Below are 27734 nucleotides of genomic sequence, written 5' to 3'. Positions count from 1 at the left end.
AACACCTAGCCTTCTCAAACTCTTCCAAAATATAGCAGAGGGAGGAACACTCCCAAACTCATTTATGAGGCCACCAACACCCTGATACCAAACCCAGAGAAAGATGTCACAAAGAAAGAAAACTACAGGCCAATATCACTGATGAACATAGATGCAAAAATCCTCAACAAAATACTAGCAAACAGAATCCAACAGCACATCAAAAGGATCATACACCATGACCAAGTGGGGCTTATCCCAGGAATGCAAGGATTCTTCAATATACGCATATCAATCAATGTGATAAACCATATTAACAAACTGAAGGAGAAAAACCACATGATCATCTCAACGGATGCAGAAAAAGCTTTCGACAAAATTCAACACCTATTTATGATAAAAACCCTCCAGAAAGTAGGCATAGAGGGAACTTACCTCAACATAATAAAAGCCATATATGACAAACCCACAGCCAACATCGTTCTCAATGGTGAAAAACTGAAAGCATTTCCTCTAAGATGAGGAACAATGCAAGGTTGTCCACTCTCACCACTATCATTCAACATAGTTTTGGACGTTTTAGCCACAGCCATCAGGGAAGAAAAAGAAATAAAAAGAATCCAAATCGGATAAGAAGAAGTAAAGCTGTCACTGTTTGCAGATGACATGATACTATACATAGAGGATCCTAAAGATGCTACCAGAAAACTACTAGAGCTAATCAATGAATTTGGTAAAGTAGCAGGATACAAAATTAATGCACAGAAATCTCTTGCATTCCTATACACTAACAATGAAGGAGAAATTAAGGAAACACTCCCATTTACCACTGCAACAAAAAGAATAAAATGCCTAGGAATAAACCTACCTAAGGAGGTAAAAGACCTGTTTGGAGAAAACTATAAGACAGTGATGAAAGAAATTAAAGATCAAACAAACAGATGGACAGATATACTATGTTCTTGGATTGGAACATCAACATTCTGAAAGTGAATATACTACCCAAAGCAATCTACAGATTCAATGCAGTACCTATCAAACTACCAATGGCATTTTTCACAGAACTACAACAAAAAATTTCACAATTTGTATGGAAACACAAAAGACCCCAAATAGCCAAAGCCATCTTGAGAAAGAAAAATGGAGCTGGAGGAATCAGGCTCCCGGACTTCAGACTATACTATAAAGCTACAGTAATCAAGAGAGTATGGTATTGGCACAAAAACAGAAATACAGATCAATGAAACAGGATGGAAAGCCCAGAGATAAGCCCACGCTCATATGGTCACCTTATTTTTGATAAAGAAGGCAAGAATATACAATGGAGAAAAGACAGCCTCTTCAATAAGTGGTGCTGGGAAAACTGGACAGCTACATGTGAAGGAATGAAATCAGAACACTCCCTAACCATACACAAAAATAAACTCAAAACAGATTAAAGACATAAATGTAAGGCCAGACACTATAAAACTTGTAGAGGAAAACATAGGCAGAACACTCTATGACATAAATCACAGCAAGATCCTTTCTGACCCACCTCCTAGAGAAATGGAAATAAACACAAAAAAAACCAAATGGGACCTAATGAAACTTAAAAGCTTTTGCACAGCAAAGGAAACCATAAACAAGACGAAAAGACAACCCACAGAATGGGACAAAGTATTTGCAAATGAAGCAACTGGCAAAGGATCAATCTCCAAAATTTACAAGCAGCTCATGCAGCTCAATATCAAAAAAAAACAAACAACCCAATTCCAAAATGGGCAGAAGACCTAAATAGACATTTCTCCAAAGAAGATATACAGATGGCCAACAAACACATGAAAGGATGCTCAACGTCACTAATCATTAGAGAAATGCAGATCAAAACTATAATGAGGTATCACCTCACACGGGTCAGAATGGCCATCATCAAAAAGTCTGCAAGCAATAAATGCTGGAGAGGGTGTGGAGAAAAGGGAACCCTCTTGCAATGCTGGTGAGAATGTAAACTGATACAGTCACTATGGAGAACAGTATGGAGGTTCCTTAAAAAACTAAAATAGAACTACCATATGACCCAGCAATCCCACTACTGGGCATATACCCTGAGAAAACCATAATTCAAAAAGAGTCATGTACCACAATGTTCACTGCAGCACTATTTACAATAGCCAGGACATGGAAGCAACGTAAGTGTCATTGACAGATGAATGAATAAAGAAGATGTGGCAGATATATACAATGGAATATCACTCAGCCATACGACGAAATGAAATTGAGCTATTTGTAATGAGGTGGATAGACCTAGAGTCTGTCATACAGAGTGAAGTAAGTCAGAAAGAGAGAGACAAATACCGTATGCTAACACATATATATGGAATTTAAGAAAAAAAAAATGTCATGAAGAACCTAAGGGTAAGACAGGAATAAAGACACAGACCTACTAGAGAATGGACTTGAGGATATGGGGAGGGGGAAGGGTAAGCTGTGACAAAGCGAGAGAGCGGCATGGACATATATACACTACCAAACGTAAGGTAGATAGCTAGTGGGAAGCAGCCGCATAGCACAGGGAGATCAGCTCGGTGCTTTGTGACCGCCTGGAGGGGTGGGATAGGGATGGTGGGAGGGAGGGAGACGCAAGAGGGAAGAGATATGGGAACGTATGTATATATATAACTGATTCATTTTGTTGTAAAGCAGAAACTAACAAACCATTGTAAAGCAATTATACTCCAATAAAGATGTTTAAAAAAAAAGAATATATATACGTTAACTGAATCACTTTGCTGTACAGCAGAAATTAACAACATTGTATATCAACTATACTTCAATAAAATAAAAATTTTTAAATATAAATAAATAAATGTAAGTACTTTCAAGGGATTAAAGGAATGATTAATTGAACATGCCTAAAATTATCAGGAAAAAATTGCTCAAGGGACATTTCTAGTATACCACAATGTTACTACCTTCACAAAAAGATGTTGAAGAACAAATATAGTTATAAGGTGATCTTACCAAGTAGGTAAATATTCTCAGGAATTTATTATCAAGCTGCTAGGAAAAACAGAGAAATTTTCAATCAACTATTTTAGTACGAGGGCTTCCCTGGTGGCGCAGTGGTTGAGAGTCCGCCTGCCGATGCAGGGGACGCGGGTTCGTGCCCCGGTCCGGGAAGATCCCACATGCCGCGGAGAGGCTGGGCCCGTGAGCCATGGCCGCTGAGCCTGCGCGTCCGGAGCCTGTGCTCCGCAACGGGAGAGGCCACGGCAGTGAGAGGCCTGCGTACTGCAAAAAATATATATATGTATATATATATATTTTTTAGTACGAGACTTAAAGGCAGTGAAATTTTCTTATTTCAGGAGTTACTAGGAGGATGAAGAGAGCCAGTTCCCAGAAAGGGCCTGGCACTCATGAATAAGCACTCAACAGATGTGCGCATCTGTTACTAGAGAGGCAGTTTAGTTCACTGCCTAAGATATGGGACCCACATGTGCTGCAGTGAAAGTCACCTAACGCAAGCATTTCTAAACGTACCTTTTCAAAGTGTTCTCGCCCCACCAAAAAAGTCCTCAGCACAGCGCACATAAACATCACCTCTTGTAGCAACAAATAATGGCACTGTGCCTGTGGGTATGAATATGTGCCTGTATTTAGGTATTTTAAACATATTTTAAGTAACTGAACATGGAGCCACCTGTCAGAGAAAAGATCAAATTAGGAAACTGGACTTTTAGGATTTACTGTACAGCACAGGGAACTATATTCAATGTCTTGTTATAACCCATAATGGAAAGTAATCTGAAAAACATAAAGTGTTTCAGATATATATATATATATATATGTATATCTATCTATTTCTATATTTCTCTCTATATCTATATAGGGACTCACAGACATAAAGAACATAGAAGAGAAATAGTGACTGTGACTTAAGAATTTATTGTGGGTCAAAGACTTTTTCCACGTACAGAAGGTGGAGTGTGATCCCGGCCAGGTAGCCCAGAGCGGGCTCCCTTAACCATTATGCAATTCTGCAGCACTTTAAAGTCTGATGACTGTCAGGTTCTTTGTCATGAGGACAAAAACGATGGAAATAAAAGAGTAAACTTCTGAGGTCCACAAGATGTCCATGGTCACCCTGCATGTCGTTACAAAGTACCGTAAAGAACCTAGCGTATGTTAAAGGTCTAACTTGTGAAACATCAACCATATCTGTGAGATCCTATAGCTTTCTGTGTCCTCCTGATTCCCACTTCTTGCTTATAAATGAGTCAGTGCTAGATACTGTTTACTGATTGACTCTCAGCATCGATTTTCATCCTCTTCTTTTATATATATATATATATATATATATATATATATATATATATATATATATATATATCTCACAGGGACTGGAAAGCTAAAAGCCACATTTCCCAGACTCCCTTATCAGCAGAACTCTGGATGAATTCTAGCAACAAGATACACTTGCTTAAGATTGCGGAGACAGAGGAATTCCTTTTCATACAGGGGAAGTTTTCCATATTCTCTCACCTAGTCCCAGGTTCACAGGTGCAAGGCAGCTGGACCATCAGCTGTGATTGCCTCAAGTCCCCTGGGGAAGCAGAACAGAGTCCTGACCTTGGGAACAGAGCCACGGACGTATGAACTTGAAGCCTACCTTGCTGACGTCTGCTCCTTCAGGATTATCCAGTAATTTGGCAAACACCTAATTTCCTGTTTTAACTTCCTCTATACTTCAAATTAGTTTCTGTACCAGTTACTGAATTAACATCTCTCAGCCTCCAACCTACCCTTCCATACTCAGCTTGTGATACAGGAGTGGGGATTCTACAAACCTCATCCCTGATTTGCCAGTGGGCTCCCTGCAAGGCTCTGAGAATTAAATCTCACGGCCACACCCAGACCCAGGGATGCTGGGAAATGTAGTCTCTGCCATACATGCCATTAATGAATTTTCCATGATTACATTTTCATTCCATCACTGATTACACGTACTTATTTCATAAAACTTTGGGTTAAAGAATGACTATTTTGCTCAAGTATATCCTTACCAATTCATCTTCCTTTTAATGGCTCATCAGAACTAGTTTTTTGTGTATTCTATAGGTTAACATGTTAAAAACAACTGCACTTTCCTCCAAATAAATTTCATGGTTAGTTCAATCATTCGTTTCTTAGAAAATGCTGGCAAATTTTTCTATATGTCTCCATCCATATTCATTTTAATTATTGCAGCACAAAAAACAAATGATCCTCAAATGGCTTGGCCCTTATTGTCTTTTACTAACAAATATCAAAAGATGTCTAGCATTCAGTAGCCAGCAGTGGGACTTCGCTGGTGGCATACTGGTTAAGAATCCACCTGCCAATGTAAGGGACACGGGTTCGATCGCTGGTCCAGGAAGATCCCACATGCCACGGAGCCACAACTACTGAGCCTGTGCTCTAGAGCCCGCAAGCCACAACTACTGAGCCTGTGTGCCACAACTCCTGAAGTCTGTGAACCCTTTGTTGCAGACCACGCACTGCAACTACTGAAGCCCACACACCTAGAGCCCATGCACCTAGAGCCCATGCTCCACAACAAGAGAAGCCACCGCGATGAGAAGCCCACGCACCACAATGAAGAGTAGCCCCCGCTCGCCACAACTAGAGAAAGCCTGCGCGCAGCAACGAAGATCCAATGCAGCCAAAAAAAAAAAAAAGCCAGCAGTAGGTGCTGTGAAATTTGACAGGGTAACTGATTTGAATATTACATGTTTTTTATAAACTGCTGATAACATTGTAGATTTTTATTCTCATACTCGGTATTCTTAGTTTTTAAAGTCTCACTAATTCATAGCTTCATTTTGCAACAGCTAAGGTTTCAAGATACCATCATACATTTAGGGCAAGAATCATGATTAATGATAGTAGCCTTAGGGAGAATACTGAAATTTGTTTAGCTTGTCAGATCTGATCACTGTTTTAATTCATCAAGCAGCCGAAGAAAACTTAAAACTAGCAGTGTGCGTGTCCAGCAAGGCCACACCATTGCAGCTTCTGCTTACACTACTGTAATCTCAATAGCTTTTTTTTAAAAAAAAACAGAAATCTTTTCAAGCCAGCACCTTGTAAGAGTCAGTTTAACCGAAACTAAATCTAGTCTGTAAACCCATTTAACCAGTAACACAAACGGCAAGATTTCACAATGAGCTTCAAGCAAATGGAAGAGTGAGGGTCCCAGCGTCACCCCTTTTTATTTGTGGGACCCCACGCCTCCCTCTGCCCCTTCCTCCCAGACCCATCCCTGGTTAGCACACCAGAAACAGGATTGGGTGTGCCAGAGCCAGTCCATGTGCTATCAGCAATACTGTGATTTCACGGTACTTTTTTTAACCAAAAAAAAAAAAAACAGGAGGAAAAAAGAAAATGACATTTTCTACTGGTATATTAACATATCATCTAGTGTCCCCGTGGGGTGCACTTCATCACCCGCCTTGTTTCCAAGACCACTGATCTCTGTATTACAGAGCTTAGATGTTATTTCGGTAACAGTTGAAACACTGAAAACAGGGATAAATCCTGAGCATTTACAAGCATTTGGGGTCCTAGCCTGGACCTACGTACAGGTCAACTGAAGGGGGTGGATGCCAGGTAACTGATGGTCATTGAGGTGACCCCCTTAATTCCCTCAGACGTACACAGGAGATGAGGGAAGGAAGCCAGGCCCAGTGCTTCTGATTCGTGGTTCACTTCCTCGGTCCCCGTCACGTTCACTTCACCATCAGAGCCTCCCTTTACAAGCGTAACTAACCCTGTCATCTGCTCTGAGCAGTGGCGCTGACTGCGAGTGTGGCCATAGGTGCCTGCCAGGAATAAGCTCTTGTTAAACGACGCACAGGTGGAATCTCACTGTTGAGCTCCCATCTTCATGTCAAACCACCAAAGCAGGTCACTGGGGACTCTCAAATCAGCTCCCAACCAGGGTCTCAGCAGAAGCTTTAGGCCATGACGGGCTGGGTACACATCTGTACCATTCTCCGTGAGCCGGTGGCACTGGGATGTTGGGGAACTAAGAGCCTGTGCATCCTATTACGACGTAAACGTCATCAACTCCTGACACGTGAATATCATCTTGAGTGTCTGTACTACAAAGAAACGCCTACAAGTCTCCTAGCAACCACCAGGAGTTGAACATCGCCCCTTAATGGAAATCCTAACAGGAAGTCAAACCAGATTAAAACTACCCCATGTTAAAGGCACTGTTCTAGGTGAATAAAATAATGTGTTATCGCAAAGCAATTTTCTGGGCTTACTAGTTTTTATGTCAGTTTGGAATATTTATTGTATTTCTTAACATCCATGGTACCCCTTAATCAAGAGTATAAAGTCATCTACTTAGGATTTGCCAAAGTGAGGAACATTCTTAGAATCACAGAATGATAAGCAAAGAAGTTTACAAATACTGCAACCATCAATATCATACGTTTTCCAAACCATAACCCTAACATGGATGTATATTATTCTCCAGACCTTGCAAATTCTTAATGTCCATTTTATCAGTACTGGGAGAGTATGCTTTCAACCACGCAGCTAGCTAGAAAGACTTTTTTATATATGGAGTGTGCTTCTCACAAAAACCTTCTCTCCTTCCTCTAATATGACAGAAACTGTAGCTGAATCTGAAGACAAAGTGAATTTCAATGATGGCCATCACCTAAAAACATACACAAATTCCTATATCTGGTACCAGAGGTAGAGCTTACCATTTTGATGTTTAAAGAAATGACTTTATGACATCCGTTCATGAATAAAAAGAGAAAATACATTGAGTAGTTTTATAATTGCTTTCTTAGTTAAAAAAAAAAAAAAAAAAAAAAATTTAAATCCTGATTATTAGTCATAGCAGAAACAAAGGGTTTAACACAGTGATATCAAATACAACTTTTTAAAAGCTACTTACGTCCAAAGAATCCTCCTTCAGTAGGATAAGGGCCATGTTCTGTGACACCAACCGGCAGGAATAGCCTAGAATAAAAGAAGGAGCAACATACGTGAATTTACCATCCCCACCAGGAACTCACCACGTTCAAGGTCCCCTGAATTCAGCCTCCCTTCCTGCACCTTCCTTATCACTGTGTTTGGCCTATGGGCTCACACAGAGGAATTGAGCAAGTGTGGGGAGGAAAAGCTTACGCGGATTCTGACTTTTGCAGACAGCTCTAGCAGTGCTGCTCGGAAGGGTCTTCATAACTAATGGCTGAAATAAATACTCATCAGTTTTCTTTATCCCTGTTATCTTTGTATTAGGATGAGCTTTGGGTTCCCTAAAGTAAAAGCAAACGCTTTAGGAAGACAAACGGAATCAACGGTGCTCCTCAAGCGGCATACACGTGCCTACTGTGATACCAAGGTCCCTCACTTGCTTTATAGAAAGCCAGGTAATTCTCACAGCAGGCTTCTAAGGAAGCCTATGATACCCAGAGAGTCACTTTTCCTGCGAAAGCTCAAAGCAACCCCCACTTCAAGAAATAAATCTGAGTCAAGAGTATCCCAATGCTAATTCTTAACAATTCCCATTACATTTTTAGACAATGGTATCTCTGTAGGTTAATTTCAGCAAGATACACTTTTCCACTTTTCCTCCCGGAAGGCAAATGTATTTTCTACGAAGCTGTTTCCTACTCAGACTTTGCAGTACACGCGTGACAGGTGGAGATGCTTGGTGACACAACGACCAAGGTAAGAGCCTCTCCGGACTCTTCCCCTTCTCCCCACACTCTGGGGAGAATGAGGTGGCGGCCCCAGCCAACCCCAAGTCCAGGGGTGTCTGTCGGGGCCCTGGGCTCTCTTTCAAATCACCCTCCACCATCTTGGTGCCCCTCAAGAGAGCTGCCATCAACATGTGCTTTTCACCAAGCTCCATCTTAATTTATCTCTTCGAGAAAAGTCAAAGAAACAGTCCTTTCACCTAGAGGAGTGGTCCTTACAACGATCATGGACCAATGATCACAGAAACAGGGAACAAGTGGTCAGCATAAAGAACGTCAACCTTCAAAACAAGGACGCGGGTGACCATCTCAAGGAAGGGCCGTAACCAATGCTTAGGCAACAGGAGTCTGGGTTCTCCTCCGCAGAAGAGCCAAAATACCCCTTCCCACAGATGCTATATTTAACTAGAAAAGGAGACAAGCATTTAACTAGCGGACAAGTCACAGAACTGCTGCGTTCACGTGCTCAATTCTACCCAGAAGGTCCTCTTTTCATCCTCAAGAAACCCTACTAACAGGCACAAAACAGAACTCAAGACAGACAACAATTAAGATGAGAGGAAGCTTGGGGTATTTTTTGGGGGGTAGAAAATAAATATTTGTGTTTATTTTGGAATGTATGAAGTGTATCCTTCACTGATGAGTATCATTTGAGAGGACTATTATAAACCACCTGAGAACACAAATTTTAAAGCACAAAATTATGACTTTTCATCTAACTGTTATTTTCTTAAAGCAATACCTTGAAGATCTATTCCAGGCAGTTAACGACCGTTATGTGAAGGGAATGAGATAATTTTGCTGGTTAAAACCTCACGTATCACTTGCAAAGCGAAAACAACTGAATAGTTTAAAATCACAGGACCACATGGGCAAATACCTGTTCAACCTCTAAGAGGAAAACTAAAGGGAGGAAACACAGCACAATTTTCCACACATTTTCAGACTTGTTCAAGTCTGTATTTTAACAATAGTGATGAGTAGAAATGAGAGTTTCCCAGAATGCCATTGAAAATTCTGCACAGCACGATGGAAATAACTGAACTTTGTTTCCCACTAAAATCTTACAAATATATTCTTCCTTTCTATAAATTCTTAGATTAAGTGCAGAAGGGAGGTCAATATTTTATTTTCATTTGCAAACAGGGATATTGGAACTTTCATCATTTTTCTTCCCTTGCCCCAGAAACTTCCAGCAACTTCAGGCAATAGAGACTGTTACAAATTTAGTATAACTCACACAAGAGGATTTGCTGGTAGTTTTTGATATTAACAGCGGTTGCAGAAGCAAGCTGAAATGTTTAAGCCATCGCTTCCCGCTTGATTTTATATTTTGCAATTTAAGTAAAATGCCACTTGACAACTGAAGCTGCATAAAGATATTATGGAAAAACTCAAAGTATTTTTCTAGCCGTTGCAAGGGAGAGGGTAACAAATAAAACCACTGACACTTTCATGAATTTAAATACACAAAACTCAAGGTTTCTGAGAAGAAACAGGTTCTTTTTTTTTTAGTTTGGAAAACGAAGCAAGATTTTGCTTAATTATCACACAGAACACTTGCTCTAGACAGACCATGGGGGTTTAACACAGTTAAATGTGACTTAGCTAACATGGCAAATTAAATTATGTCAATCCAAGTTCGGTGTGCTTGATTTCTAATGTTTTTGGATAAAATGAGATCAGCTCTTGGAGAACAGCCAGCTATGAAATGTCAATCGACACTTGTAAATTGTGGTCTATTTCTTTAATCTCACAATCTAACAAGATGACCATAAAATGACTGAGAAGGGAACCTCTGGGATTTCACTTTTTACTACAGCTGAAGTTAACAGCACACCACAAAAGCGTTTAGTCTTTCTACTACCTGAGCATAATCAACACTCAAAGAAATTAAAATATTACAGCATCTATGGTCCTTAGAGCAGGACTTGATTTTAAGAAAATAAAATCATCATTCACACTAGAAAATAGGACCAAACCAAACCTCTCTTGGAACTCGCAATCAGCGTCTTTTTTCTGAGGTAAGCATATATTGTCGAAGATATCCCAACCTAGATTGTTTCGGAGACACTTTTGGAAGGGTTAACAACGACTGATTCCTACTAACCATATACCTAGGATCCATCAGATTACCCCTCAGTGGGACTCACCTTGGTTCCAAACCCTAAACAGGTGTGTTGTTGGTTGTAAATAATTTCAGGGAGAATCTGGTCACTCAATATTTGAAAGTAAGTGTATGAAACACATGGACAGACGTCAGGAATGGAACTCTTCATCTGCTCCAGACTCGATCAAGGATGCTGAGAGCAGAATCCCTCCCCATCTGAGAACCAGGATATCAAGGACTCATCCACAGAAGCACACCTGGGCACCCTTCCCTCCAGACCCTCAGATGCTTCTCAGAAAAGCACCATCACAGGTAGGGACATGCTGCCTCCACCTTACCTTCTGATCTTCCCCCAAACCAGGCCATCCTGATTCATGCTATTCTCATTCTTTATGTATTTGTCTTAAACAGATTCCTGAGGATCAAGATCTAAACCTATCTCATCTGCAAAGACTTCCCTGATCGTTTTTTGTTTTTTTTGTTTTTTTGCGGTACGCGGGCCTCTCACTGCTGTGGCCTCTCCCGGTGCGGAGCACAGGCTCCGGACGCGCAGGCTCAGCGGCCATGGCTCACGGGCCCAGCCGCTCCGCGGCATGTGGGATCTTCCCGGAGTGGGGCACGAACCCGTGTCCCCTGCATCGGCAGGCGGACTCTCAACCACTGCGCCACCAGGGAAGCCCTCCCTGATCTTTTGGACGCCTATCTTTCTGAGAACTGAATTATCACGTGTCATGGTCACATGCTCAGATTCTCAGCTCTCACACCTGTGCGGCCCAGGCTAAGTTACCTGGTATCTCTGTGCCTCAGTTCTGTCTTTAAAATGGGATAATGCCTATCTCAAAGGGAATATTAAACTTACCTAAAGGACTTGGCCGTAATATGACAAATGCTGTGCTAACATTTAATGAGTAACTATTACTCACACCAGCCATGCTCAGCATGTACACTGCACAACTGGTATTTTCTCATCTATTTTATTCGAGTTTGTCTCAAAATTAACTCAGTCCCCAATAAGGGAACATAAGTGCCCCAAGCCTATAGGCGAGCATCTGGCAACAACAGAGCTGCAGGTAATCAAGAAATCACACACCTGACTTTTCTGTGAACATTACCGGGGCTCTGGCCGTGTTCCCCCAGCCCCACCTGAAAACCAGACTTGCCTCCCTGCCCATGGACAAGAATAGGGTGGGCAAGTCCACATTTACTCACTGTCAGAAATTAAACTTCTAAGACTATAGAAGTGGTTTAAAGGGATCAAGTAATGGGTAACAAAACATGGGGGAGGGGCAGCCAAATTCCAACTCAGATGGTTCACCGTGAAAGCGATTCCCAATGCGATGACTTTAAAATGGAACACGCACTAGGATTTTGTTCTCACTCATCCTATCTCCGTTAGAAAAAATATTATAGACTCTGAAAACTTCACATCTATTTTCTAACTATGTAAGAGATGCTTTATCCAGTCATAGTAAGGAAGTGACGACTACATGATTCACAAAGGCTATACAGCTGAAATTTCACGTTAGACTAGGTGATGCCAAATTTTTAAGCTAAAAAAGACAACTTCCAACTCCCGGAAACACAGCTAGTTAGCATAAACCCAAGCACGGCGCAGCAGGGTCCTGGCATCGTGTCAGTTCCAAAGGACCTCAAAGCCACACGCAGGATGACTGCATCTACCTAACACTCATAGGCTCATAATAGACACAAATATCCTGGAACCTAATTTGACTAAGTATTTATTTTCAAGGTATGAACTGAAAGTTACACTTTAAATTCTCAAACTGTGAAAGATTATGGATGGATGGATAGATGGATGGATGGGAGGATAGACGGATGGAAGGATAGATGGATGGATGGGAGGATAGATGGATGGATGGGAGGTTAGGTGATAGATGGATGGGAGGATAAGTGATGGATGGAGGGAGAGTAGATGCATGGGAGGATAGATGGACAGATGATAGATAAATGAGAGAGACAGCAAATACTAAAGACGGCCAACAGCACCAAACACCTCTAAACGGAAATGTTGCCAGTTAAAACTGTAAGAGTCAACAATCATAAGACATCCCAACTCTGGAGGCGGTGAAATATGAAGACAAGGTGTCTTAGAATGGATGAAAGTTAGTGCCCTTCTCCAGGGTTTTCTAACTCAAATTTCAGAGAGGGTTTTCGTGAAAGCTTCATGAATCTACATTCTGTCAAACTGTGGTCTTATGTGTTGAGGGAAAGACTTATTAAGCTCATTTTTGAGACTGTGTCGGGAAATATGAGGCTACACTAGGATCAGTGATTCGTTGGAAATCTTACTCGTCTTTACCAATTGTGGGAAGAAGGATTTGAGGACAGTGACAGAGCTTTTTAAAAAGTGGGTAAAAATGTGTGTGAATTCTAAGGCATCCGATCTGGACTCTAGTAGTCTGGTAGGATCTTTAGAATTTTCTGTGTATAATATCATGTCATCTGCAAACAGTGACAGTTTTACTTCTTCTTTTCCGACTTGGATTAGAATGTTTTTTAAAAGGTCAATTTTAAAATATCTAATGGATATGAGTGCTTCTGAAACCAAAACTACAAACACTGCTACACCTTCTTTGAAAAAAGCACAAAATAATATAGCTGTTAATGGAAAAAACTGGACAGGTATCAATCACCTTGTGAGGTTCAGACAAGCCTCACTCCAGCAACGACTAACACCTTCCTTCGGGAATAATAAGCCATTCATGTTTTCTGGGTTGATTTTGGGAACTCTGCTTTCACTTGTGTTTACCTAAACTTGGCTAGACCCTGACAGATGCAGGTGTGACACAAGGACAGGAGGACAGGGACGGGGCAGGTGCAGCATCACTGCTCTCATGCTTTCTGTGCCCTCTGTGAACAGGAGCCGTGGATCAATAGCAGGTGTTTTAGACCAAATTTACATGGGAAATACCTGAAGGGCTGATGTATATATATAGAAAGAGACATTCCACCGAAAGCAAACGTATTATCCTTCATCTATAAAAATGTTGCTGACATCACCAAAGGGCTGTAAGCAATGGGTTTTTATTATCTAGTAGTAGTGACAGGTCTACACAGAAATATCACCACACTTTTCTCCAAAAATATGTGTTTGGGAAACAACAGGTACAACGTCTACATCTAATCCTTCAGAGACTGTTTGTGAATCACATGTCAGTCTCTGGGGACTTTAATCTCACTTGTGTGCGAGTCCACGAGGACTACAGTCTTGGTAAGAAATGATTAAGTGGCTTTTTTTGTCTATTAAAAAAAAAAAAAAAAGAGGAAATCCACCCCAGACAGTAGGCATTGTCTATAACTGAGGTTCTCTGAGAGTCGGGGCTGATTCAAAAGAAAAGACTGAAGGAAAGGGCTCCACTGGAACCAGCTGATCGCGTTCCAAGGAGACTCCTCTGAATAGGACACCAGTCACTCAACTTCAGATGTTCTTTCTGTATGTTTCTTCCTGCAGTGAGCTGTGACATGGACTCTATTCCCATCAACACATGAGAAGTCATGTAGCCCTTTCATTTTATCACCTATGCACCAGAGCTTGTGACACAAGGGTGACAGAAGTCCTAGATAATTTTAAAGCAATTCAAACAATCAAAATTAGATTTTTTGGGACTTCCCTGGTGGTCCAGTGGTTAAGAATCCGCCTGCTAATGCAGGAGACACGGGTTCGAGTCCTGGTCCGGGAAGATCCCACACGCCGCAGAGCAACTAAACCCAGGCGCCACAACTACTGAGCCTGTGGCTCTGGAGTCCATGAGCCACAATTACTGAGCCTGTGTGCCGCCACTACTGAAGCCCGTGTGCCTAGAGCCCGTGCTCCGCAACAAGAGAAGCCACCGCAATGAGAAGCCCATGCAGCGCAACGAAGAATAGCTCCCACTCGCCGCAACTAGGGAAAGCCCGTGCGCAGCAACGAAGACCCAACGCAACCAAAAATAAATATAAAATAATAAATAATTTTTTTTAAAAAAATTAGATTTTTTTTTAAATTAGTAGTTTCACAAGTCCTTTTCAAACTAAAAACGTGCTGTTTTAACACTCATGAAGTAATCTGGGCTTAAATTCCCTTTCTTCAATTTTCATTTCTGCGATGCTTAGCAGGCAGAGGTTGCCAACCCAGATGGGGAAGGGAAAGGTTCAAGCCTATCAGAAAAACCTATGAATTGCTAAAAATCATTATAATGGCTATAGCTATACAAAATAATAATGCGTATCTCAACTTAATGAAAACATGCTTCGTCTCTGAGACTAAATTTTTGTGAAGAAAGCGGTAAGAAAATCAAACTCTCATCAACTTTTGAATTCTCTGGCCTCTGTAAGTATGTTTAATACTTTTCAGGAAGGTGTCATAGTCTTATTGTTTATAACGGACAGATAATGCTCATAAGAGCATCTTAAACTTTTCTCGGTCTTATGAATGAAGAATTCTATAAAACACTTCTGTCAATGCATCTGAGGAGCCCTTAGGCACCTCTATAAGACGGTTCAAAAACGTAATACAAAAATCAGCATTGGGAAATTATTCTTTAAATGAATTACCTATGTTAATTGCAGTTTCTTGTTTGTCGCCCGTCAACACCCATATTTTAATTTCTGCCTTCAACAGAGTTGCTATGGTTTCTGGCACGCCTGCCTGAAGACGATCTTCTATGGCTGTGGCCCCAAGCAGCAGCAAATTCTGAATTAAAAAACAGCTTCCATTAAAGATGGGGACACACGTAAGAGCAGCATGAATGACGAAACTCTTGACAAAAGAAAGGCAGTCAAAGTGTTCTGAGACAATTACCTTATTTCCTCCACATTAAACCTTTGTCTGCAGATAATTAATGACAGTCACATGTGCGGCATCTCAAAACCACCCACAGGGCTAGAACCCCTCCACACACACGGGCCAGCACATGCCATCTACTTCTGGGTACACGGGCACCTTGGGCTAGGAAACCACCTGGGAAACCACCTGGCAGCAGAGCACATGGGTGAGTTATCCTGGGGACACTAACAGGACTGAGGCTTCTCTCTCACTCCACTCATAAGTCAAGGGCTATGGTACAGTTAACACATGAGAAAAACTTATTCAGTGACCAAAACGGCCAACTACCTCCCGAGTGCCCACCTCTGGCCAGGGGACGCACAGACATCGCACCTATTGAATTGCTTTATGATTCTCAAAGTAATTTTGGCATTTCCAGGGAAGCAGGGTAAATGAACATTTGATTTCACTTCCATCCATACCCAAGTTCCATTTAAATGACAAACAAGGGGAAAAAAGTCAAAGGGGAATTTTAAAAAGATAAATAAAATAAAGGAATGAGAAAAGCAAGCAAGCAATGACTTCAAAGCTACTGAAACTGGAAGATGGATGGACCAGTGGTTGCTGACATGAAACGGAAAAAGCTGAAATCCAGCTCCCAGATTCGAGGGATTCAATCTGTGGGAAGCTACCTCATGTCTTGGGAGGAACTGAAATAACAAAATCACGTGGGCAGCGCGGAGCGGCAACGGCAAAGCTCAAAGAGGACAGCAAGCGTGAAAACATTTAGTAGGTACGATGTCCAGCCAGCCTAGGCATTTCGACTGCTCAGGAAACTCAGCAGGGCCAGCTAACGTCGTTACACCCCATCTCAGGCAAACCCAGAAAGTCGCCGATGCCGTTTTTGACCTGATACTTCTTAAGACGTGAACGCTTAGCAGAGGGTGGCTCGACCTTTCGGAGAGCTCATAAAAACTGAGTGTTTCTTAAAGCAAAGAAACGATGAAAAGCTAATGGTGAGTTAAGATACTTACAAGATCAGAGAACATCACTATATAGCCAAAAGGTTTCTGCACCAAAACTTTTTTGCTCATTAGGTGTCACCGGGCACGTAATGTAACGCATCTACCACGTGCAATTACCTTCTCAATGATCTCATAACACTCTTCCAGCCGCTGAGCTCTGTCCTTCAAGATGGTGCTGGCTTCTTGGTAGACTTTGAGCCACTCTGCATAATCACTCTCAGAGAGGTCGGCGTAAGCCACACAGAGGGTCCGCAAGCCTGCAAAACAGTCCCGCGTCTCCCGGTGAGGGCCCTAGTGACGGGCAAGCAGGGTGCCTTATCCCCAGGGGACACCACGTGTGCAGAAAATGGAAGAGACCATCCACTTTACAGGTCACTCTAAGTCAACGTGCACACACTCAAAATGAACTGAAAAGCGACCTTATTTTAATATAAACCACTGCTTCTATAGATGTTGACGGAACAGGAAAAGCCATGAGACTGAACTCCTCACAGCAGAGAAGGACACGAGGAGGGATGCACAGACATCACACCTATTTAATTGCTCTATGATTCTCAAAGTAATTTTGGAATTTCCAGGGAAGCAGGGTAAATGAACATTCGATTTCACATCCATCCATACCCAAGTTCCATTAAAATGACAAACAAGGGGAAAAAAATCAAAGGGGAATTTTAAAAAAGATAAATAAAATAAAGGAATGAGAAAAACAAGCAAGCAATGACTTCCCGTCAGCCAGGAGGCAAGACGGGAAGTGTGTTTCTAGACAGCAGTAAAGGCCCAGTGCGCTACCACGTGAAACACATAGGCTTTCAAGCAGCCATGCTTGTGTGTGCGTGTGTGTCCCTGTGCGCATGTGTCTCTGTGTGTGTCCCTGTGTGCATGTGTTCCTATGTGTGCACGTGTGTTCCCTGGTGGGCACGTGTGTCCCTGTGTGCATGTGTTCCTATGTGTGCACGTGTGTTCTCTGGTGTCCATGCGTGTGCCTGCGTGTGCACAGACGTGGACACATGCGGCCAGAGAGGCTCAGGAAGGCAACGAGGCAGCAGCCGGCACTCAAGCTCTCATCACATCCACGTGCAGGGGAGCCTGACAGGAGTGTTGTTTAAAGCCCTTCTGAGAACTCCCTTCCTGTTCTCCACAGGTTCAGTGGATTATTCTTGCCTGAAGTCTAGGGTAAGCCAGTGTCATAAGGGAAACGAGAGAGGGCCTGGGAAATAAGGTGAGTTTTCCGAGAAAGGAGTGCAAAACTGGAGGGCGATTCTGCGTAGCATGGTGGGCTGGCCTGCCTCACCCTCGTCCCTCTGGTTAAGAGTTAGCGGATGACGTTTAGGTAACAGAGCAGTCGGTCTACAGCCACGACTCTCGTCACTGCCACCGGTGCAGAGGGTGGGGACGGGCTTGGCACTGGAAAATGACCCGCCTTTGAAGCAAGCCAAGTGCCGCACAAAAATGACACGTGAACACGAAGGCTCACCCGACTGCCCCCTGAAAGCACAACTCCAAGGGCAGAAATAACGTTTCCAAATTCCACTCACCTTCCGTGGCAAAATACTCCAGATGGCATAGTGTTTCCTCCATGTATTTTGAATCTTTAGAAAGTCTCTCAAAAATCACGTTATCCTGTAAAACAGGGAAACGCTGTGACTGGCAAACCTCAGGTCAGCCGACGCTCTAGCACCACAAGCCCAGCTCTGTTTTCGTGGTGTGGATCCAACGCACACCTGGGTGGGCGAGGGGAAACACAGTTCTTGGCTGGATTCAGTCATGAGCTTTGGAAAACAACCTGGGGGCGGGTATGCATCCACACAAACACGCCGGGGAGGACCCTGGGTGTCAGGAGAATGAATAATCAGGGACACGACGGGGCCGACGTTCACCTCGATTTGCAAAGCTCACACCAGACTTTGTTAACACCCTTTGCGGAAGTGGGAAGCATAAAACACACACCCTAAGTTGCTCAAGTGTACTCTCCGTTCCTGATGCTGCAGGAGCTCCCACCCAGGGAGGGCACGACCCACCCTGCACAGAACCTGGTTCAGCTGAGAACACACGGTGTGGACAGCTCATCACCTGGGGACTATTTCCATGACCCACAAGCAGGGCTGGAGGATTGCAGGCTACGGATCATGCAACAAACATGTGATAAATGGCAGTTTGGGGCCCCCCCAAATCTAAGAAATTTAGTTCGGTTTGGGGGGGAAGGTTTGTGGAGAATTAAATCCTATAACAAATTAAATGCACCCCTGCAGCATTTCCTGTTGACTCTGCTCTGTGGTTGCCCCCCTTCCTCTGTACCTCACACTGACCCCCTTCTGGCCCTGCTGTGGTTCTCAGAACACAATGGCAAATAAACAACCAAAAAGGTAAGAAAGAGTATCATATGAGAACAGAATCTAACGTAATTATCTAATCTTTCCCAATCTAATCCAATATAATCTGGACCTTAGTGAGTGCAGATCGGATGCCTTAGAATTCACACACGTTTTTACTCACTTTTTAAAAAGCTCTGTCACTGTCCTCAAATCCTTCTTCCCACAATTGGTAAAGACGAGTAAGATTTCCAACGAATCACTGATCCTAGTGTAGCCTCATATTTCCCGACACAGTCTCCAAAAATGAGCTTAATAAGTCTTTCCCTCAACACATAAGACCACAGTTTGACAGAATGTAGTTTTGTAGGTCAGGCTCATGAACAGTAGCATCTTTCCTTAAAGATTTAGATGCGATGACCAGGAGGCAGACAAGACAGAAAGCCTGACATAGGAAATGACCGGAGGGGGCAGTAATAATAGACCACAAATGGACACTACCTCAAACCCACCAGCCAGCCTCTGTAGTGAATAAAAACTAAACCACGAATATTGAGAATAGCTGCTACAGAAAAAAATACACATCAGAGGGCTTCCCTGGTGGCGCAGTGGTTGAGAGTCCGAGGCAGGCGGACACAGGTTCGTGCCCCGGTCCGGGAAGATCCCACATGCCGCGGAGCGGCTGGGCCCGTGAGCCATGGCCGCTGAGCCTGCGCGTCCAGAGCCTGTGCTCCGCCACAGGAGAGGCCACAACAGTGAGAGGTCCGCGTACCGCAAGAAAAAAAAAAAAAAACACAGCAGAGTCCTTAAAAGATCATAGGTTGATACAACTGACTGAATCTTCCAAAGTCACCACACGAGGATAGAAAACAGGAATCAGAATTCACACTCTAAGGATTCTGCAGGACATGGCCAGCTACTGTTTCTGAAACCAACTACCGATGAACAGCAAGCTTTCCACCGACCTCCTTGCCACGCTGGCTTGAACCCCCATCATCTTCAGGGGGCTTTTACTACTAAGTCAGCGGCAGGCTGACTGAAAGAGCCTTTCAACCCTGGGCGACCATCAAGGATGCTGAGAACAGCAGTCAGGGAAGCAGCAGGGGTCCCTGGCGTGCAGACCTCAGCCAGTACTTACAGCCCCTTTACAATAGAGTCGAAGCTGTCCTGAAGGGGTTCGCACAATTACAGACATTCTTTTTCTGTCGCTGTAGGGTAAAAACAAAAAGGAAAGAAAACTGTCATTGGTCTGTTTTCTAGGACCACATCCTGTGATTAAACACCAAACAACCCAAAAGGTGGTCTGGCTGGCCCCCAAATGGCCAAGCTCCGTCTTCCCTACCTTTGTCCTCAAAGTCAGACTTTAATTGTGTATCTCCTACTCTTTGGCATAAACCTATTCCTTTCCCTGCCGTGGAAACTCACTAGCACAGCTCTATGATAGAAGAAGAGACAGAAATGGAGAACTTGAGCGCTTTACTCTGTGTCTAATTTGCTCCTGACCATACTGTGTCCACGTACTTTTATTTCACAGCTCAAAAATGTTCAGTTACCTGCCCAGTAAGTAGCAAAATGCAAGATTCAGTATAAACCCACTCCACTCAAAAGCATCTCATCGTATCTTCTTTTGACTGAAGTGGAAAGAAATGATGAATTCCGAGGACCTCCCGATTTAGCGCAGAGGTCCCTTGGCTTCCTCCCCAGCCGCAGCCCCAAGCACATGCCCAGGCACCTCCTTCCTCAGCTTTCAAAGGGACCCGCCCTCAGTCACTGACTCATTTCTCGCCCATCTGTACATATACAAGAAGTCCCTTCCATACGAATGAGTCCCCTTCCGAGACAGCGCGTTCGTAAGTCCGACAAAGTTAGCCCAGGTACCTGACTGACACGACCAGCTATACAGTACCACGCTGTAATGGGTTTATAATACTTCTCACACAAGTAATACATAAAAAACAAACAAAAGATAAAGAAAACATTTTTAATCTTACAGACACATGAGCTAACTCACTGGACGTGCGAATGCACGTTCGTGTCTTCGAAAGTTCGCAGCTTGAAGTTTGTATATAGGGGACTTACTGTGTGTATATGGAGACAGACAGACAGATAGACAGATAGATAGAGAGGGACAGTTTATTTCAAGTGCACAAAAGAGAAACATACCTAGAAAACTCCAAGACATTAAGGATTCCAAATGTCTCTTCCTGTCCCATCTAGAGGAAGAAAAACAGGCTTTTACCTGAAGTGCAAAGTATTAAAATCTCAAAACAACCAGCTCCCCAATCATAAACCTCTCTATCCATGCCTCTCCCCAAGCCCTCCCCTCCTCTCCCTCCCCTCCTGTTCCCTCCCTCCCTCACTCTCCCTCCATCCACCCATCCCCCTGCAGACACCTTCCACCAAGTACTGTCTTCCCCGTCAGTCTGGTGGGACCATAGCTCCCCCTTCTGGTGGAAGCGTCTCCTTTTCCTCCAGCAGGAGTGGCTGTCATAGTAACTGATGACAGAGTAACTTCCAAGACATACAAATACGGGACACAAGCGACACAGGTCCATCCGAGACCTGGGGCCAGTTATGCTTCCGAATCCAGAATTTTACACATCTCGCAGAAGTACGTGCACACCGTATGCCACTACATCCCCAGGGGGCCCAGGCGCTACACCCTGTAATACAACAACACACTGGCTTCCTGCAGCCAGATGCACGGCTATCCCCACCAAGTGAGATTCATAAAGAACAGAAGTGGCCCCACGGGAGTTCCATTAGGCTTCCCTACCAAATGTCCACACCCCAAATTTAGGGGAAAAAGCGTGGAATTCAAAACTTTTTCAATTTTGGATTTAGAAACAAAGGCATACAACTCTGCACCAGATTTTAGGGCAACTCATCTAATGCCTTTTCTCTTCGGGTTCTTCAAAGTTGGAACGTCAATATTCTTAATTGGGCTTCCCTGGTGGCGCAGTGGTTGGGAGTCCGCCTGCCGATGCAGGGGACGCGGGTTCATGCCCCGGTCCGGGAAGATCCCACATGCCGCGGAGCGGCTGGGCCCGTGAGCCATGGCCGCTGAGCCTGCGTGTCCGGAGCTCCGCAACGGGAGAGGCCACAGCGGTGAGAGGCCCGCGTACCGCAAAAATAAATAAATAAATAAAATTCTTAATTTTTCTCCACGAGATTCCAGATTATGTGTGCACAATTTGAAAACTTTTTAATCGAATCTGCCCTTTCCCTTGTCTCCTGGGTCTGAGAGAAATAATAACTGAAGGAACACACAGATCCCCACGTGTGTGGCTGACACACAAAGCACTGGGAAGTCACGCTGTCCCCTCCACAATGCCCCGCCCCTTTGCTTCCTAAAACACAATGAATGGGCCACTTAACCCAGCCCCCGTCAGCATTTACCCCCTTCTGTCTGCAAGCCCCAGTTCCCTTTCCCCTCAGCCTGGCCCAACTTTGCCAGGTCCCCGCCCAGAGGGTCACCGCTGCCACCCCCTCGGCACCCGTGCCGTGACCGCCGGGAGCCCACCGCCTCTGCGCCGATGTCACATCAACACCCTCACAGCCCCCACAGACCGCATGATGATAAGTAAAGCCACTTCGTTTTTTTTTTTTTTTTTAGAGTATGCACTTTTGCATCTGATTTTTTCTTAAGTCTTTATTGAATTTGTTACAATATTGCTTCTGTTTTTTTTATGTTTTGGGTTTTTTTGGCCATGAGGCATGTGGAATCTTAGCTCCCTGACCAGGGATCGAACCTGCTCCCCCTGCATTGGAGGCAAAGTCGTAACCACTGGACCGCCAGGGAAGTCCCAAGCCACTTCTTGTAAGTAGCGGGTAACCACCTCGAGGACTTGTGGGTTGAGGATCCCCCGGTATTCACAGTTGAACAGGAGTTTTAAAGTTACTGTTACTTATAAATCTTATCTAATCACACGGTCTATTTACTCCAGCGCCCCTCCCAATCCCCACGGCTGCACTGCGGAGAAATACAGCAGCACCCACACACCTGAAACCTGGCCGTGAAGGCTAAAATCTCCTCAAACTGGAGGTGAAGACGACACCACTGGTGAGAAGCTTCCACGGAGGAAACTCTATATTGTCAGTACATTGTCCCAACTTGTAGCGACTGTACGCTTCCCTAAGCTAAATTCCCTGTGTTGGCTGAAATCAAGCACAAATAAACATCCTCTGATCTCCGTACTCTGTAAAGAAGAAACTGAAAATGCCGAGAAATGGGCGCTCTGTACACGGTACGATACTTTCTAGGTTTTGCACGTAAGGAAAAGAAAGAACAGACTGCCGCCAGGTCAGGAACAACATCGAGTTATTACACCAGATGGAAGCGAACTTCAAACGCCTTCAAGAGATCCAGGGATTTAAGGATGCAGAACGCCAAGAGCTGTAAAAACCCGCGCGTCCTCCCCAGATTGAGGGTGGGAACAGCACAGGGGCGAGCAGGCGGGGACTTGCCCGGAGACGCTCATCCACCCGGGCAGCAGTGAGCACGGCCCCTCCAACTGCCCAACACAGAGAACGCCCATCCCACCTACCCACCCGTGTCCCTGCTGCCACCCCAAGGATCCCTATTCGACCTCATTCCCGATTCAAACTTTCTCTTCTCCCCAGATTTCTCCCTCTGGCTCCTTGAAAGGGAAACTCAAAAAAATCATAAAATAAACTTCTTGATTTCAGGGGGGAAAAACCCATATTAGAAAAAAAAAAAGATCTTAAGTGCCAACTCCCTCCTCTGTCAGCCCAGGAGACCAGAGCCAGTGACCGAGGGCTTCAGGGAGACAGACGCAGACCCGCCCCCGAGGACAGGAGGCTGTGGAGCTTTTCCCAACAACTACGGGACCCAGAGCAGGCTTCCCGCATTCTTTACTGCGCGTTACTCCACATCAGTGGATGAAAGACTGCAGACAGCGCCTTTAAGAGAGATGACGCAAAAACAACACACAACACTGAGGCGACAGAACCACACGACACATTCTCACAGAGAAAAAACAAACCAAAAACTCAGCTCTCACAGGTACAGTAGATGTGCTATTTCTAACATACAGTCTTCCAAAAAGCGGGTGACCAAGAGCGTCCGGCGGTGCCCTGGGGTGTCACTTACGGCCTCTATGATGACAGAGTAGGGCGTTCTGGCTGTGAAGACGAAGCCCAGCTTTCGAGCCCCTTTCACCAAAGCAGCTTCATCTGTCAATAAAGAATTGATGAGGCATTGACCAGTCTCTGGGAATGACAGGATTCTGTTTAGCACGTGTTATCTTTCACGTGAACGAGATCCACACCAGCGACAGAGGCCTGGCCTCTCGTGCAGTAAAGACCAAGGATCTAGAAGGCGCTCACTTACTCTCCCCCAACCAGGACCCTGAAAGGAGCACTTCCATCAGAGGAGAAGCCATGGACCTGGAACTAGTCCCCCCCGGGCACTCTGCAGCCAGCGTGAGACCAGGGGCACGCAGTGGCGGCTTTGCGGGGCCGCCATCACCTCCCAACACCCAGGTCCCCAGAGAGGGGGGCAGCAGGGCACACCCAGTCAAGAGGCCTTACCTGGGGAGGAGGCCTGGTAGATGATGTTATCTCTGTCCTTCTCGGGGACCACGGTGTGGCACACGGCCAGGAGGGTGAGGAACTCCTGGATGCAGGGGGCTGTGGGCTGCAAATGGGAGCCGAGGTCACCCGACTGTCGGGACACCACTGACGTACACCAGAGTCAGGTTCAAGGCGCCCTCCCGCTTAGAACCCCGGACGCCTTCCTGCTCCCGTGAGAACAGAGGTCGGGAGCCCCAGCGTGGACCCCAGGTGCCCCAGGACCCGCTCGCCATCTGGTCCATCTCCTGCCACTCGCCACCCCCCAAGCCTGAACCCTCCACCAGCCACTCTGTCTACAGCTCTTCACGCTGAGCTCGACCCTTCCCGCTGGCCCATGGCCGTCCTCCACCTGCTGTCAGCCAGTCCCTCCCTTCGCGCATCCTCGGGGCTTCCGTTCACCAGTTGCTTCATCGAGGAGCCTGTTAACACCCCGTCTTGGAATGCGGTCTCTTCCCCTACTACCTGGCAAGGTGTCTGATGTCAACTAGGCCCTTAAACTGTCTGCTAAGTGAATGGGTCTCTTATTTGATCAGTTTGCTGTTTCACAGTCTAAACTGTTTGGTGCTGTTCCTAAGACAACACCGGGATCCCGTGGGACTAGCTCTTCTCACCTCCTCTGCTGCTTTAGCACCTAGTGATCTATGGCAGGAAAACAAACTTCGGGAAACTAGACTCAGAGCCATCTGCAAGCCTGTCTGTCACCCTGCACTTTCTCCTTGCCCCTCCACCATCCCAACGCAAACAGACCATTTCAGTAACCCACCCGCATTACTACCCTCAACCTAAATACTATTTGAGCATGCTCGAGTCCTCTTTCAGAAAGCAAGGCCTCACGGGGTGCTTGTTTCTTTGACAACCTTAATGAAAACTACTCTTCTCGAGAGACGGTTCTTCTGAGGTGTTGTTCCTTCCTCTGTTTGCTCTACCCTAGTAGCTGTGTCTACCTCTAAGATCAAATACAGGAAAGGACAGTATCAGTGTCTGTGACCATGACACAGAGCACGGCCTTCAGCAGCATCCTCTGTGAGGTCTGGGACCACTTTGTCAGAATCACCAGGGCTGAGGCCCTGCATCCCAGCCCGGGAGCATGGGTGCCTTCCACACTCCCATCTCAGAACCACTGCTGGGAAAGTTTTAGCATCAACAAATACGGACTAACTGAAATAGAGAAAAGGAGGCTTCCTCACTGAAAATTCAGAGAAAGTTTTAAGTCTATCTATCTCTTCACAAAAGTTGGGAAAGATAAAGTTTTCATGTTGCTTGAGTTTACCTAATTTTAAAACTAAAATGTTTTTCAGAAAAGAGTCATATTAGGTCTAATTTATACAGGTTAAACTGGTTGTGAAATGCTCTGATCACTGAATACTTTTCTAAGTCGGCGTTTTTCAGAATAGCCTTTAGAACAAAAATGAATTCAGATGAACCAGCAATAAATCCTGGTCTGTTACAATAGTTCAGAATGTGACATCACAGTTAAGAAGTGAACAGACCAAGGTCCTGACTCTCATTTCTACATCTGTTTGCCAGGTGACTCTTGGCCAAGTCAATCTTTCTATGCAACTTCCCATCACCTCTCTGGGGTGACTCGGGTGCTAAAGGAAATATACTTCAAATGCCTAGCACGTAGTAGGATGCTGTAAATGCTACGTGTTGCTATATCTTACTTTTGTTTCCTAAATGATCCTAGCCAAAGGATACTGTAATTACTTTTCAAAATACATGACGTCTTATATTCACAACTACGAAGAACTAGTATTGCAGAAACCTTACAAAGCAAAAGAAATCTGAAATGTTAGAGGATTCGATGGTGAGACTCATCTTGATCGTGATGTGCTACTTTATAACTTCACTACGTATTTAATTTGGCTTTAAGTTCTGCGAAGTGTTCACCACAAATTGATCACATCCCTAAAGCACTAACACTATAGAAGCGAGGTCCCATCTCTTCCCCAGACTCCAAAATGGTAACTTTCAAGACATGACACACGTACATAAATGAAACTGCATCACAAGTTATTTAAAGTCCTAGAAGCGTGTATATGTTAACCCCAATCTCCTATCACTTTGCCCCGTGTTTCCTCTTTGGTAACCATAAATTTGATTTCGAGATCTGTGCGTCTGCTTCTGTTTTGTAAATAAGTTCATGTGTATCGTTTATTAGATTCCACATATAAGTGGCACACGATATGTCTTTCTTTGTCTGACTTACTTCACTTAGTATGACAATCTCTACACACTACTATATATAAAAAAGATAACTAATAAGGACCAACTGTATAGCACAGGGAACTCATTACTCTGTAATAACCTACATGGGAAAAGAATCTGAAAAAGAGTGGGTCTACGTATATGTGTAATGGATACACTTTGCTGTACATCTGAAAGTAACATATTGTAAATCCAGTATTCTCCAATAAACATATAAAAATAAAATAAAGTTCTAGAAGCAAACGGCAGCCTTACATGATGATCCTCAATGTTCTTCAGGAGTCTGGGGTCATCAAAGTCACATGAGTCACTAGGCGGAGGAGGTATCCGGCTGAAGAGAGAACAGAAGATACTTACTCAGTTCAAAAGTTCCTTCAAGATAACTCACACCTAGTAAGAGTCCGTCTTCAGGAAGAACCACACCTAAAAAGCGTCTAACTTTGTATTAAACTTTTCAAGATTTGAAATACTCGCTATGATTTCAAACCTCAAGGCAGTAAATCTTTAACCCGACTATAAACAAAATGCAGATGGTCCCTGACTTACGATGTTTCGACTTAACAATTCTTCAACTTTATGATGGTGCGAAACTGATATGCATTCAGTAGAAACCGTACTTCGAACTTTGAATGCTCATCTTTCTCCAGGCTGGCGACACGTGGGACAACGCTCTCTCGTGATGCCGGGCGACACGCGCAGCCCCAGTCAGCCCCACCATCACGAGGGAGAACGACCCATAGACGTACAACCACGCTGGACCCAGACAGCCACTCTGCTTTTCATTTGCAGTACAGTATTCCATAAATTACATAAGCTATTCAATGCCTTACTATGAAATGGGCTGATACTGCCCAACGGTGGGCTAACGTTAAGTGTTCTGAGCACGCTGTACGTAGGCTGTCCTAAGCTGTGATGTTTGGTAGCTTTGGGGTATTAAATGCACTTTTGAATTCTGATCTTTTCAACTTACGACGGGCTCGTCAGGACATAACT

At 44.2% G+C, this 27734-nt stretch overlaps 1 protein-coding gene across 1 annotated transcript in view; it reads right to left on the bottom strand.

The window, feature by feature from the left end:
- Positions 1 to 27459, bottom strand: part of LOC101335064 (phospholipid-transporting ATPase IB) — a 233313-nt gene extending 205854 nt beyond the window's left edge. The window contains exons 1-10 of the mRNA XM_073795478.1: positions 27359 to 27459; positions 26997 to 27072; positions 24492 to 24597; positions 24052 to 24134; positions 21102 to 21151; positions 20077 to 20146; positions 18165 to 18249; positions 16747 to 16886; positions 15394 to 15532; positions 7922 to 7986 (exon numbers count right to left, since the gene is read on the bottom strand). Coding sequence (XP_073651579.1) covers positions 7922 to 7986; positions 15394 to 15532; positions 16747 to 16886; positions 18165 to 18249; positions 20077 to 20146; positions 21102 to 21151; positions 24052 to 24134; positions 24492 to 24597; positions 26997 to 27072; positions 27359 to 27459 — 915 coding nt within the window. The remainder of the gene's footprint in view (positions 1 to 7921; positions 7987 to 15393; positions 15533 to 16746; positions 16887 to 18164; positions 18250 to 20076; positions 20147 to 21101; positions 21152 to 24051; positions 24135 to 24491; positions 24598 to 26996; positions 27073 to 27358) is intronic.
- Positions 27460 to 27734: the final 275 nt, after the last annotated feature.

This window comes from Tursiops truncatus, chromosome 18 (assembly GCF_011762595.2).
Source record: "Tursiops truncatus isolate mTurTru1 chromosome 18, mTurTru1.mat.Y, whole genome shotgun sequence".
NCBI classification, from domain to species: Eukaryota; Metazoa; Chordata; class Mammalia; order Artiodactyla; family Delphinidae; genus Tursiops; species Tursiops truncatus.
This window is presented reverse-complemented; position numbering and strand designations above follow the sequence as displayed.